Source organism: Panthera onca, chromosome B3, assembly GCF_046562875.1.
Source record: "Panthera onca isolate mPanOnc1 chromosome B3, mPanOnc1 haplotype 2, whole genome shotgun sequence".
Taxonomy (NCBI): domain Eukaryota; kingdom Metazoa; phylum Chordata; class Mammalia; order Carnivora; family Felidae; genus Panthera; species Panthera onca.
Window position 1 is genome coordinate 3,024,451 of NC_138344.1, and position 15,291 is coordinate 3,039,741.

Sequence of the window (15,291 nt, forward strand, 5' to 3'; positions counted from 1 at the left end):
GAGACATTGCCAGTTTGGACCAAAGGAACATAGTTGGGACCCGGGTAAGGAAAGCTTTAGAAACTACAGATTCTACAGGATGGGATAAAGCCATTTAGCTGCCAACATGTTTCATCCTTCAGGAAGAGGGAAGAATGACCTGGATTCAGAGCTCACCAAGTCTGTCGGTCCCACTGCACACAGGGTCAAGGCTGTTTGCTCCTCACTTTCAGAGGAGAGTGGGGCCCCCCTCTCAATTCCCGTGGGCCTGCCTGCCCCTGCCTAGTGCGTCACGGGCAGGACCACTCCAAAGAGTCACATGGGGGAGGCTGCTGTCTAGGGCCACGGGGGCAATGCCATTGTCCTGGTGGGTCTGGAGGGTGAGCCTCCAGCCAAAGAAGATTATCCTCAAGCGTTAAGATCTGATGGAATTGACCCTGATAGATTTCGGTCTTGACTGGGACCCATCACCCCTTTCTTTTTCCAGTTTCTTTCTTCCTTCCTTCCTTCCTTCCTTTTTTTTCTCTTCTTTTCTTTTCTTTCTTTTCTTTTTTTTTCTTTTTCTCTTTCTTTCTTTCTTTTCTTTTTCTCTTTCTTTCTTTCCTTCCTTCCTTCTCTTTCTTTCTTTCTTTCTTTCTCTCCCCTTCCTTCCTTCCTCCCTCCCTCCCTCCCTCTCTCTCTTTCCTTCTTTCTTTCTTTTTCTTTCTTTCTTTCTTTTCCTTCTTTCTTTCCTTCCTTCTTTTCTTCCTTCCTTTCTCTTTCTTTCTTTCTTTCTTTCTTTCTTTCTTTCTTTCTTTCTTCCTTTCTTCTTTTTCCGCTTGTCCCACCCCCATAGTTCAGAGGCCATAACTTGTCTGCTTTTACAGCTTCATAGCAGGAGAGGGATTCTCTGTCAGGACGACTCACTTCTCACCCATGCCTGGCATATGTGGCATTTAGTGAGACTCTGGACTTGAACTGAGGACAGAATGGGTTAAGACTTCTAGGGATATTGGGATGGGATGCGTGTACTTTATGCACGACAAGGACATGGACTTGGGGGCGGGGACCAGAAGGCGGAATGTTACGGACCAAACTGCGTCCCCTCAAAATGTATATGTTGAAGCTCTAACCCCCAATGTGACAGGTGCTACAGGGAGGTATTAAAGGTTTAATGGAGACGTAAAGGTGGGGCCTTAATCTCTTGGGAATATTGTCTTTATAAGAAGAGGAAGAGGCCCCAGACATCTCTTTCTCTCTCTCTCTCTCTCTCTCTGTCTCTCTCTCTCTCCAGAGAAGAGGTCACATGAGGACACAGTGAGAAGGTGACTGTCTAAGCCGGAAAGAGAGGTCTCACCGAAACCAACTCTGACAGAACTCGATCTTGGATTTCCAGCGTCCAGAATTGTGAGAAAATAAACTTCTGCTCTTGAAGGCACCCAGCGTGTGGTATCCTGTTTCAGCAGCCGTTAGCAGGCTAATAAGGTTCCTACACATTTCTTTAGGATTGTTTTCCCGAATACTTTTTTATTTACACTGTTGTTCCAGGTGGTATTGGGGGAGGGTTATGAGACTTTTGTGTCCTTATTACTAATGTCCCTCTCCTCCTTTTCTTGAAGGCTGCTCGTTAGCCCGGGAGCTTGTTCCTGCACGGCTGCATTCAAAGAACCCGACTGTGATTTGCCTTTGTATCAGAAGACACAGAGACACTCCAGCTCTAATCCTGGAGGTCAGGCACCTACATTCGTTTTAGAGATCAATCAGACCACCCGCCCCCCAAATCGAAAATAATGCATTAGAAGGAAAGTGATGATTCCGGTACCCTGAAAACACTAGATTCGTCCAGCTTTACCTGGCCCCCCGGTCCAACGACCCACTGGCCGCACGGGTGACTGGAGCATGGCCTTCCTCCCAGAGGCCTGTCTTTGGGAGCGCAGGCCCTCGGAGACGTCACCTGCGTGGCTCCATTGGCTCTGGTGTGCACGCACGTCACTTGGCGACTGCGGAATCCTTCCCCACAAGACACAGAGCACTCCGACCAGGCACCTGTGAGCCACCTGGGAACAAAAACTACGGCAGCTTAGGAAGGACAGGGATGTCAGACAATACAGGGAGTGTCTCGAAAAGAAAAAAAACCAATGCTAGCACTGCGACCGTTTGGGGGCCATACACTTCTCTAGAGGGATGGACAGCACCATAGAGAACTCCCAGCTCTATTCTCAGCTTTTCTTTTATTCAGGGGAGCAACCGGAATTAGCAGGTGGAAACGAGGAACACAGGGGTGGGGTAGGGCCGTCTCCAAGTATATAAGAGCACTTGCATGGCTCCAGAGAGTAGAGCTAGGGCAAAATGAGGTGGAAATTAAAAAAAAAAAAGTGGGTTTCAATTCATTGAAACCAAAGGGAAGAAAATATTTTCAAAGCACCGATGTGCTGTTTGCTCTGAGAGATATACATGTTATCCCTATTCTTGGAGGGAAGAAACCAACGTCCAAAGGGGTAAATAACTTGGTCGTGGTCACAGATTCTAGGTCATTGGATTCTAGGTTTATCTGACCCTAAAGTTCACACTTTAATGACACAGGACACTTGGAACGGGACGTGTCTGAGATGGAGTGCTGTGTCACTAAATATGTTCAAGGTTGGCTGGTTTACCGCAGAGCACGGGTTCCTAACCTGAGCCCTGTGGCTCTCCAAGGGACCACGGGCCTGGATGGGCAAAGAATTAGATCTTCACTGTCACTGAGATATAATTTGAGTCCTCCTTCAGTTATAAGAATTTCAGCTGCAAAATACGGTAGTTTTAGCAATACCTGTGTGATTTTATTACCGATGGAAACCACAGATATTTTTACATGACATTACAATTGCAGCGGGCATCTCAAAATACCATGTATATTCACCACCGCTGCAAAACTAATGTACCAGAGAGCTTACCATTTAGTGTATTAATGGAGAAGCAAATCTATTATTGTATCATAATTTTTAAATATTTTAGTACTGTATTTCAGCATAATTGGTTTCCTTTGTGATCAAATGTATTCTATTTTACAGACTTAAAACCCTTGCTCGGGGCGCGTGGGTGGCTCAGTCGGTTAAACATCCGACTTGGACTCAGGTTACCATCTCACGGTTCGTGAGTTCAAGCCCTGCATCGGGCTCTGTGCTGACAGCATGGAGCCTGGAACCCGCTTCGGATTCTGTGTCTCTTTCCTCTCTACCCTGCCCCCACTCATGCTCTGTCTCTCAAAAATAAACACATGTTCAAAAATCTTAAAACAAACAAACAAACAAACAAACAAAACCCCTTGCTCTGAGAAGGGAGCCACAGGCTTCTCCAGGCAACCCAGAGGCATCCACGGCACAGAAAGACAAAGGACTCTCGACGTGAAGGGCCCCAGAGTGGGGTGACTTCTGTCTGCCTCTTGTAGGTGTGAAAGCGTAGGACTGTGTACTCTAGGGCTGCGCAAAAGCTTGAGAACGTTTAGTAAATGAGGCTGCTGATAAATTTCTTTTCACGTTGTAAGAATCAAGAGGTGACACAACCCAGCCCCCGCGGCTTCCTGCGGCAACAGATGGCTGTTTCCTGAGGGAGCGATGACTCAGCCAAGAGACCTTCCAATGATGGGCACCGGGAGACACGTCGGCCAGGGGGCCTCCAACAGCCGTGGCCCTCTGAGAACGTCCTCCCAGTGTGACCTGCCCCCCACCTCCTCCAAGGCCCAGGTCAGCGGATCCGGCGTGGGCATTCGCACAAGGGCAACAGACTCTCTAACGTTTGCACGGCCTCCATTTTCTCCTCAGTAAAATGAGGTTGGTAATAGCATCTGCCGCATAGTTGTGCTCAATAAATGCTACTGTTATTATTATTATTATTTTATTTTCCTGGAGACTTTGGTGCTATTTGCTCAGTTCTCTGCTAGGGACTATGTGATTCAATGAAACCATTCATTCACTTCACACATACCTGTGGAGGGTGCATAATGGGGCGGACGTTGTGCTAAGTGCTGGGATAAAGTGTCCCGCAAACAGCTGTGGGTTTACTGTAGGGCAGACAGTCTAGCGGGACAACGAGACAGACTGTGGGAAGAGCGATAAAGACAGATGATAAAGAAGCAGGAGACCCAAGCAGCACGGGGCCCTGGCTGTGCTCGGAGGGGAAGGTCAGGGACGGTCTCCCTGAAAATAGACGAACGGAAACGTCTAAGTGCAAAGAGAGGGAACAGCGTGCTAGGTAGCGGGAGCGGCATGTGCAAAGACTCTGAGTCAGGAGAATGGCGCATCTGAGAGCCAAGAAAAGGGCGTGGAGTGGAGGTCAGATAACCAGGCCGGATGAGACCAGCAGTGACACAGAGTGGCAGCCCGAGACCCAAGCACGGAGGGGCTTCTGTTCTTGGCCGCACGCCATCGGTCAGGCAGCAAGTGTGTGTGTTAGACACTATTTTAAAAGATTGTTAATGTCTGTTTACTTTTGAGAGAGAGACAGAGACAGAGGCAGACAGACCGTGAGCGGGGACGGGGCAGAGAGAGGGAGGGAGACACAGGATCCGAAGCAGGCTCCAGGCTCCCAGCTGTCAGCACAGAGCCCGACGTGGGGCTCAAACCCACGAACCACAAGATCGTGACCTGAGCTGAAGTCAGAGGCTTAACCGGCTGAGCCCCCAAGTGCCCCACGTAAAGCACTATTTTAGACACAAGGTGAAAAAATGCGTAAGACATACATAACCCAGTGCTAGGGATTTGGCTTTTGCCCTAAGAATGACGAGGAGTGTTTGAAGGGTTTTAAACAAACATCATGGTGAATGTGTTTTAAAGACGATTCTGCTTACAGTGGGAAGAGCCCTCTGGGGGGGGGGGGGCAAGAATCAGGAGGCTCCTGGAGCAGTCCACGTGAGGGGCATTGATGGCGTGAGCTCCCGCACGAACCGTGGAAATGGACAAGAACAGATGCAGGTGGGAGAGAGCGGGGGGCCTGGGACACAGTCACTGAATCCAGAAGCCTAGTGGCGGAACGGGCTTGGTGGAGATCAGGAGTTGGATTTTGGACGTTCAAAAATTACTGACTTGTGTCATCCGTTATATAGAAAGGTCATTAGTGGTCTTCACCGCCAGGGTGCAATCTAGGGATGGGCACTCTGAACAGGACCTCCACGCGATCTCCGAGGCTCGACCCACAGAACCAGCTCCACTAAGGATGAGGTAGCACTGTGAGGGCAAGGGAGCAGACCTGAGCAGTGATCAAGGGCAAAGGCTCTGAACACAGATTGCCTTCTCCGTTTGAACTCTGGCCTTTGCAGCTGTGTGGCCTTGGGGCAACCTTCCCACCTACAAAACAGGAAACTAACGAGGTGCCTGCAAAATGAGCCACATGAAGCCCTTAGCAGAATGCCTGGTACCGAGTCCCAGCTAAACGCATCTCCGCGATGGCGGCGGTAAATCCAAATTAGCGAGCCTTCGAACACAAGCAAAAAGCTGGTACTGGTAAGAGCAATGACACCTACCTCGAGGGGCAGTCCCGGATGTTACAGGGCTGAAACCCAGCCGGCGGCTTCTGGAGGTGATGGCAAAGGGCCTCACTCACTTCCTGCCCGTTGGCCGTCACACACCGGGGTCTCCGAACTCGGGCTCCCAAGTGCCCGCAGCTGGCAGAACAATGCGTCCAGTTACCGAGCTCCCAAACAGGCTCTGCAGAAAGGAAATGACATGTCACGGCAGCCCTGAATGAGATATGATGATGAGGCTGGAGGGGACGCGGCCGAAGACCACCAGGGGCCGCTGGTCTGGGTCTTTGAGGAGCACAGAGTAAACCTGTCACACAGTGCATTTCATTTTCCCTCCAGTGACTTATTGTAATAACTGGTGGGGGCGGTGGCCGGCGAGGGCCCCTTGGGCCACAGGCTGGAAGAGAGGCTATTGGAGACCAGCTGGACCTGCCAGAAGCATCCCAGAGAGAGGGGGGAGGTGTTCTGGGCAGCGGGCTGCCTCTTCGGCATTCTCCAAGCAGAGCCAAGAGGACAGGAGTGAGGAGGTCTCCAGGGGTCGCTGTCACCAGTTCTGTGTCTCAAAAGTGGATCAGGCAGAGAAATGAAAGGCCGTTTAGCGGGACCTTGGATTAAGCAGTAAGGTTAAAAATGCACTTCGTTCCATTCTTACTTTTCCATTAATTCTTAATCTAAACCTCAGCTTACTCCTGGAACTGCATAAATAATTTGTCACGGAAACCGTCTGGAAAGGTAAAAATGGGAGTTCCCTTTAGCAAAGATGAGGCTGACCACCTCCAGGAATTGTGGCTTATTAATTTCAGTCCTCGTTCCAAACGGCCTTTCCCTTCCCTTTGGACACTCGGTAAAAAGATGAGGTACAATACGACGAGGAAAGATGTGTGTGCGACCACAGAAGGTGCCAGATTTTCCCGTCACAATCACAAGTAATTGATGGCTACCAGCTGTGTCCACAGGCTCCCTCACAGAGCAGAGCGATTTCTGTAACTTATTGTTTTCCAGATTTTCCTGCTGATTTTTGAATTTTTGTCTTAAGTTGCATATGGCATCATTGGCAAAACAGAACAGGACATATTTTTAGTTGGGCCTCCAGGATGACGGTTATTCAAAACAGTTTTTTAAAAATAGCTGGGTTTATGGAGAACCTCCCAGGTGACGAGTATGGAATTAGCTACTTGGCCATCAGTTTTTCACTTATCCTTGTGGCCATCTTGTGAATTAGATCGGTTTTATTTGCCAAAGTGGGGAAAAAAGCCAAGTGACTTTGCACAAGGTCCTTCCTCCAGAAGGAACAACCAGAAGGAAGGACCTCCACGTGTGTCTGACCCCACATCTAACTCTTTCTACTATGTCATACTTCACAAATACACCTTGGCACTTCAAGGCAGGACACGTGCATTTCTTTAAAAACGTGGGTTTTTGTCTTTGTGGGGTTTTTTTTTTTTGCATTGAGGTGTAATTCACATACAATAGAATGCTCAGAAATCAGGTGTGCTGTTTGAGTTTTCCCAATTGTATGTACATTTGTAACTGTGATCCAAAACAAGGCATAACACACTTCATCACCCAAAAAGTTTCCTCTTGATTTAATCAGTGTTAATGATTAATTAGGTTATTTTAATCAACTATTTTAATCTGAATTCTTTTCATCAATTCCCCTCCCCCACCAGGCAATTACTAATTCATCTCCATCAGTATTCACTACTAGTGTCCCTGTTCTGGGACTTCATGCATGCAGTCTTTTGCATTTGGCTTCTTTTGCTGAGCATAACATTTCTGAGATTCACTCGTATTGATGTGCATATCAGTAGTCCCTTCTCTTTTATTGCTAAATAATATTCCAGTGTCTGAATATACCATGCTTTGTTTATCCATTCTCCTTGTGATGGTCATTATGAAGGGAAGGCTGCTATGAGCATTCTTGGGCACACTTTTTTGTGACCATGTCTTCACGTTTCTTGCATAAATATCTGCGAGCGGAATTGCTGGGTCCAAGGTAGGTGTGTGGTTAGCTTTATCAGAAAGCACCAACACGGTTTTGCAGAGGGGTTGTACCAGATTACGTACTGACCACCAATGTATAAGAGTTTCGGCAGCTTCACATCCTTGCCAAAATCTGGCACTGTCGGTGTTTTTGTTTTCACTCTTCCAGTAGTGGTTTTAATTGTCATTTCCCTGTGTTTCCATGCCACTGTATATCTTCTTTTGTGAACCGTCTGTGCAAGTGTTTTGCCCATTGTCTCTTTTGGGGGATGGGAGGGTTCATGATTATCTTGTAGGAGTTCTTTATATATTCTAGATAGGAATTCCTCATCAGACATACGTTTTGCCAATCTTTCTTCCCAGTCTATGACTTATCCGTATTCTTAATGGTGTCCTTGATGACCAGATTTTAATAATCTTGATGAGGTTCCAATTGATCATTGTTTTTTGGTTTACGGTTAATGATTTCGGATACAAGAGCATTTGAAAAGATCACCTTCACTCTCATGTAAGACTTCTCAATAGCTTCGTGTGTTTTGGGAATAAGCTCTAGAATTTTTTTAAATTGAAGTATAATTAACACAGTGTTACAATAGTTTCAGGTGTACAATCTAGTGATTCAACAGTTCTGTACGTTATTCAGTGCTCATCAAGATAAATGTACTCAATCTTCATCACCTATTTCACCCATCCCCTCACTCACCTCCCCTCTGGCCACCATCAGTTAGTTTTCTGTATTTAAGAGTGTTTTTTTAATCTCTTTTTTCCTTTGTTTATGTTTCTTAAATTCTATACGCGAGTGAGATCATATGGTTTTGTCTTTCTCTGACTTACTTCCCTTAGCGTTATAGCCTCTAGCTCCATCCATGTTGTTGCAAGTGGCGAGATTTTGTGTTTTTTTATGGCTAATACTCCACTGTGTATATATACACCAAATCTTCTTTATCCGTTCATCTACCGATGGACACTTGGATTGCTTCCCTATCTTGGCTATTGTTCAATAACGCTGCTATAAACACAGGGGTGCGTATACCTTTTCAAATTAGTGTTTTCATTTTCTTTGGCTAAATACCCAATGGTGGAATTACTAGGCCATCTGGTAGTTCTATTTTTAAGCTTTTGAGAAACCTCCATAGTGTTTTCCACAGCAGCTGCACCAATTTACCAATGTTCGCACCAATGGTGCCCAAGGGTTCCATTTTCTCCACATCCTCGCCAACACTTGCTGTTTTCTTGTCTTTTTGATCCTAGCTGTTCTGACAGGTATGAGGTGATATCTCATCATGGTTTTGATTTGCATTTCCCTAATAATGAGTGATGTTGAACATCTTCTCATGTGTCTGTTGGCCATTTGTATGTCTTCCTTGGAAAAATGTCTGTTCAGGTCCTCTTCCCATTTTAGGCAGACTATAGGTTATTTTGATGTTGAGCTGCCTACGTTCTTCATGTATTTTGCATATTATCCCTTACAGGTATGTCTCCTGTTCAGTAGGCTGTCTTTTGTTTTGGTGATTATTTCCTTCCCTGTGCAGAAGCTTTTTCTCTTGATGTAGTTCAATTTGTTTATTTTTGCTTTGGTTTCCCTTTTCTGAGAATACACATCTAGGAAAATGTTTTTATGACCAATGTCAGAGATATTACTACCTGTGCTCTCTTCTAGGATTTTTATCGTTTCAGGTCTCACATTTAGATCTTTAATCCATTTTGAGTTTATTTTTGTATATGCTGTTTACATATACAGCATGTATATGTATATGTATATGTATATGTATATGTATATGTATATGTATATGTATATGTATATGTATATATAGTCCGGTTTCATTCTTTGTGTGTAAGGTACTGGCACATAAACAGACATCAGGATCAAAGGAGGACAGAATATACAATGAGGAAAAGATAGTCTCTTCAACAAATGGTGCTGGGAAAACAGGAATAAATTCTAGTCTTTACCTTGACCTTAAAAGCCCTGAATGATTTGGTCCTCAGCAACCCTCCAACTTCGTTTCATCCACCCTTTCCTCTGCCCCCAACCTGTGTCCACATCATGTGAGTTTTCTTTGTGTTTCTTTTCTTTTTAAAGTTTTTTTTAATGTTTATTTTTTGAGAGAGAAAAGAGCACGAGTGAGGGAGGGGCAGAGAGAAAGGGAGACACAGAATCCGAAGCAGGCTCCAGGCTCTGAGCTGTTAGCACTGAGCCCGACAAGGGGCTCGAACTCATGAACAGCGAGATCATGACCTGAGCCGAAGTTCGACACTTAACTGACTGAGCTGCCCAGGCATCCCTCTTTGTGTTTCCTGACCACATTAAGCTTGTTCCCAGTTAATGGTCTTTGCGCTCACTTCCCTCCGTGGGAGAGGCTCTTCCTTCATCCCTATGCATGAATGGCTCTATGTCATCATCTAGACCTGGGCTCAACTATCACCTCCTTGGGAGGTTGGTCCTGACTTTCTTCACCAAAATGGCCATGTGCAGTTGCTGTGCTATCATCCTATTTTGTTTCCTTCATAGCACTCACCACAGAGAAATATCTTATGTGTGTGTTTCCTTGTTCGTCGTCCGCCTCCCTGACTAGAGCACCAAGTCCACGGGGAGCTCTTCTGTCCTGTTCACCGCCAGGACAGGGCACGTTATGTATTAGGTGCTCAACCAGTCTTCGTTAAATTAATAAATGAGTCTCTTTGAAACGCTGAAGTAGGGATCCACCGAAGGGCTGGCATATTCCAGTTGGTGAATACGTGGATGTGTATTTGTGTATGTGTGTGTAGGTATGTGTGTGTAGCAGGTGGTCAAACGAGATAGGCGCCATTGGTTAGGCCAATGTTGAAATATTCCAAAGGCTTCAACTGTCCCAGTGGTTTCAGAATCATGATATCCAATTTTTAAAGTAATTGATTCGAGGGAGTTCCTTAGGCTCATGTGCCCTTCTGCATGGAACCCCATCTGCCTTTGCACCTCCCGTGCCTCTGCCTGGAATGCTGTCCTTCCTCTTCCCAGAACAAGCCCTGAGGCCTGTGTGAGGACTTGGTTGTCTCCTCCAGAGAGAGTCAGGGCCCCTTCCTCAGTGCTGCCAGTGGACCTGGCCATCCTTCTATTAGAGTACTTGTCACACCGCTTCAGAACACCTGTTCACATGACTGCCTCCCTCTTTAAACTGTGAGCTTCCCAGGGGCTAAGTCCTTTCTTTCCCCCAGCCTGGCAAGAGCTTTCCCGGGGGAAGAGTCCTCTTTCCCCCAGCACTGGGCAGACACTTGCAGAATGTTTCTGTAGACTGAATGTGTGTGTCTCCCCCAAACTCAGATGACAAACCCTAACATCCAATGTGATGGTCATAGGAGGGGGGGCCTACGGGAGGGGATGGGGTCATGAGGGAGGAGCCCCCGTGATTGGGACTAGAGTCCTTATAAAAAAGACCCCAGGGAGCTTCTTCACTCCTTCTGCCATGGGAGGACACAGTGAAAAGATGGCTGTGAACCAGGAAGTCCTCACCAGACATCAGATCTGCGGGTGCCTTGATCTTGGACTTCCCAGCCTCCAGAACTGTAAGAAATAGATGTCTGTTGCTTATGAGCCACCCGGTCTGTGGTTTTTGTTATAGCAGCTCAAACAGACTAAGACAAATGTTGCATAAATGGATAATAGTGCATTTCCTAATGGTAGTAGTATTCCTGAAAGACGAGAAGAATATATAAATACTCCTGGAGAATGATGTCATAAATAACATGAATAACGTGAGCTGGCCTGTTTGATGGGTGGCCCAGCACTATTCTCTTCTTCCAGGCCCTTCCTGCATCCGAGAAGGTGGGAGCCTGGGAACTACATTCTTAGAATCCCTATGTACACAGTTATTCTTTGGGATACTTTCTGCAAAGGAGAGGCACTCGTTCAAGATTTAAAAGGGTGAAATGACGCAGCCAGTACCGTTCCTGTAGAAACTAAAGCATGAAGTATAACAGGAGCTTCTCTGTGTCCTTCTGTGATTTACCCATTTTTGAGCTACAAGACTCTGAGATCATCAGTACTGGTCTTCTGTGCTTTCGGAATTTCTGACTTTCTTAACCCTACCTCTCTCTCTTGGCCTCCTGAAGAGTTTTGCAAGCTTGGAATACTGAGATCAGGTTCTCCTGACCGAACACCGATGCCTAACAAAGTTAGTAAGTCTAGGGAAGAATTTATAAAAAGAGAAGAACGAAGGAATCATTTCCAGAATTCCTAGCAAATCTCCCCTCTGTGAATATTTTACCAAGTTGGCCACCGTTTAGAAACTGGAAAACCAACACCTGTTTTATCACAAGTAACGATGCACATTTGGGACATGAGCCCCGCGGGCTTCCTCGGGAGCGATTTCTTTTTCAAAACTGTTTCGATATGGAAGGAACGAGTTGAGCTACAGAAGCCTGAGGGCAAGGGAAAAGCCGGCCAAGTGCCTAGGAATAATTTTACTTATCGAGAAGGGCAAGATACGGAGCATCCTGTAGCTAAATCCTTTTCCTCGCACATGCCTCTCGAATGGCAAATCCTTAAGAAGTCAAAATCTCCGACCTGAAGGTAGGGCTTCTCCTGTTGGGTCACTGCTGCTGGTTTCTGTGTCAGATGCCTGGAGCCTATGCTTTTTCTGGTCCTTGGGAAATCCACTTTTACTGTCCAACCGTCTTTGTTCTGAAAGAGAGAAAGAAGGAGCACTTGTTTACCAGTTAAACATTATCTGCCTCTTACTCCAGCTCGGGTGTTCTTAAAGAAGACAGCCGCTAGGAAGTCAGCTCCTGCCGATGAAATGTTCTGTCCCGGATGCTCAGGCCCACACAAATCTGGGGGTTCTGTGGGGGTGTGTGGGGTGCTATCGGTGTTCAGTTAGAACAGCTGTGCTAAAACGTGGTGTCTACATGTTTTCAGGGTTTATAGCCTAAGACGATGGAAAAAATGGAGTCCCCCTAATGCCGAAAGGGACTGGAAGAAGCATTAAGAACAGCAAAACCCCTCCTCTTAAGGGACACCTCAGCAGCAGGAGAATGGGTGTTTTATAGGGGACTTCACATGGGGGAGATGGCCTTTCTGAAAGGCAGTGAAACTCGAGCATGAGGGCAGGGTGGCAGAGGGACGCCATGTATTGGCAATGTAAGATGTTCTTGATTCCTCAGCTAAGTCATGAGCTGCTTGGCAGGAGGAACCCCTAAGGGAAGAGGTGTGCAGGGCGGAGCTGAGGCAGCCATGCAGGTTCAGGAGTAGAGAGGAGCAGAAGTGAGGGATAAGGCTGGCGCTTCTCAGAGCATGGGGAAGGCATTCAGCAATCAGACAGGCTTGGTCAAGCCCATCGGTCGAGAATCTTCCATTCCAAGATCCTAGAAGACCACAGAGGTCTTTGGGAAGGGCCACAGGGAGGTACACCAGTGCCTTCCTGATCAGCACGGCCAGTCCAAGAGGGGTAGTACGAAGAATGCTCAAAGAGAAGGCTATGGGGGCGCCTGGGTGGCTCAGTCAGTTAAGCGTCCGACTTCAGCTAAGGCCACGATCTCACGGTCCATGAGTTTGAGACCCACGTCGGGCTCTGTGATGCCAGTTCAGAACATGGAAGCAGGTTCTCTGTCTCCATCTGCCCCTCCCCTGCTTGAATTCTATGCCTCTCAAAAATAAATAAATATTAGGAAATCTAAAAAAAAAATAAAATAAAAGAGAAGGATATATATTTGGGCTTTAGGAAAACTTTCTGTGAGTTTCTTGGGTCTCCTCATGTATGTACCAGGATTAAAAATGACCGCCACCCCCCCCCCCAAAAAAAAGAAAGAAAAAAAAATAAAAATGACTGCCCCAACCCTGTGCTACTGTGTCAGAGGAGTGACTGAACATCCAAGTGCTTCGTGCCCGACAGTGGTTCCAATCCCCACGTGGGCACCTCCCACCTATTATGACCCTGGACTCCTCGAACTGCCAACGAGAAACACCATGCGGGAGGTTCTTTCCCATCATCCTCTTGGTTCAGCAGTGGAACCTGTTGTGATCTCATACCACATCCGCCAATGACTCAATTCCATTCATTTGTGCAACGCGTGTTTAGCACTTACGACACCTGTGGTAGGTGCTGGAGCTACAGACAGGATTATCGAATGATCCCTAAAGTCCATCTGACTTCTGTGAGCAACTCTCACTTGGCTCCAAACCCTGGCAGGAGAGAGGAGTATCATTCATTGAGTCCTAAAACCTCAACAGTTTAAATTTTTTTATTTTTATTTATTTTATTTTTTAATTTTATTTATTTATTTATGTATTTATGTATGTATGTATGTATGTATGTATGTATGTATGTATTTATTTATTTATTTTTGAGACAGAGAGAGACAGAGCATGAACGGGGCAGGGGCAGAGAGAGAGGGAGACACAGAATCCGAAGCAGGCTCCAGGCCCTGAGCCGTGGGCACGGAGCCCGACGCGGGGCTCGAACTCACGGACCGCGAGATCGTTGACCTGAGCCGAAGTCGGACGCTTCACCGACTGAGCCACCCAGGCGCCCCTAAATGTTTATTTATTTTTGAGGGACAGAGTGTGAGCAGGGGAGGGGAAGAGAGAGAGAGGGAGACGCAGAATCTGAAGCAGGCTCCAGGCTCTGAGCTGTCAGCACAGAGCCCGACGCGGGGCTCGGACTCACGAACCGCGAGATCATGACCTGAGCTCGAGTCAGTGCTAAACCAATGGAGCTACCCAGGCGCCCCGGATCTCAACAATTTAAAGCCCATTTTGGTGACAAGAATTCGTTGAACTCCAAATATATATTTTTAATTTATTTATTTAAACTCAAAGTAGATGACATACAGTGTAGTATTTGTTTCGGGAGAAGAACCCAGTGACTCCTTGCTTCCATCCAACACCCAGTGCTCCTCCCAACAGGTGCCCTCCTCAACGCCCATCCCCCATCTAGCCCATCCCCCACCCACCTCCTCTCCAGCAGCCCTCCATTTGTTCTCTGTCTTTAAAGGTCTCTTATGGGGGCGCCTGGGTGGCTCAGTCGGTTGAGCGGCTGACTTCAGCTCAGGTCATGATCTCACGGTCTGTGAGTTCAAGCCCCACGTCGGGCTCTGTGCTGACGGCTCGGAGCCTGGAGCCTGCTTCGGATTCTGTGTCTCCCTCTCTCTCTGACCCTCCCCCGTTCATGCTCTGTCTCTGTCTCAAAAATAAATAAACGTTAAAAAAAAAAATTTAAAGGTCTCTTATGGTTTGCCTCCCCCTCTGTCTGTATCTTATTTTTCCTTCCGTTACTCGGGGATCAAAAAGAATGAAATCATGCCATTTGCAACAACGTGTATTATGCTGAGCGAAATAAGTCGGTCAGAGAAAGACAAATACCACGATTCAACTCCCATGTGGAATTTGAGAAACAAAAGAGATGAACGCAGGGGAAGGGAATGAACTCCAGATATCATCCCCAATTGTCATCCTGTGTCGAGGGGCGCGTTGTGATGAGCATCTCCAAATTACAACATGCACCCCATGGTAAGGTGTCTTAAGAGTCAAGTGATCCGTATTTACTGAGAACCTACTGTGCGCCCCCAGACTATATTATATCCTCAGGGCTGCAAAGATATCAGACATGGTCTCTATCATGAAAGGACCTGCAATTTAATTGAGGAAACGTAAATGAAAGAGGAAACAGTTGGAGAGCAACGTGTGTTACGACTTAATCAGACACCAAACGGTAAGACCAGGCAAAAGAGGTCAAATGAAATCAGAGTCACACAGGAGACAGGAATCCCTGTGTAAGTGACAGAAGTTGGCCCTGCATCTATCCAGTGAGAAAGGCAGTGGCGGACACCTCTTCCTGGGAGAGCAGTGCTCCCGGAAGCCGTACTTCCAGGGAAAC

General features: G+C 46.8%; 1 protein-coding gene across 1 annotated transcript in view; it reads right to left on the reverse strand.

Moving 5' to 3' along the window:
* The window catches only part of ADAMTSL3 (ADAMTS like 3), a 355,200-nt gene that overhangs the window by 12,280 nt on the left and 327,629 nt on the right, over nucleotides 1-15,291 (reverse strand). Inside the window, exons 25-27 of the mRNA XM_060617520.3 lie at nucleotides 11,985-12,101; nucleotides 5,459-5,642; nucleotides 1,811-2,015 (exon numbers count right to left, since the gene is read on the reverse strand). Coding sequence (XP_060473503.3) covers nucleotides 1,811-2,015; nucleotides 5,459-5,642; nucleotides 11,985-12,101 — 506 coding nt within the window. The remainder of the gene's footprint in view (nucleotides 1-1,810; nucleotides 2,016-5,458; nucleotides 5,643-11,984; nucleotides 12,102-15,291) is intronic.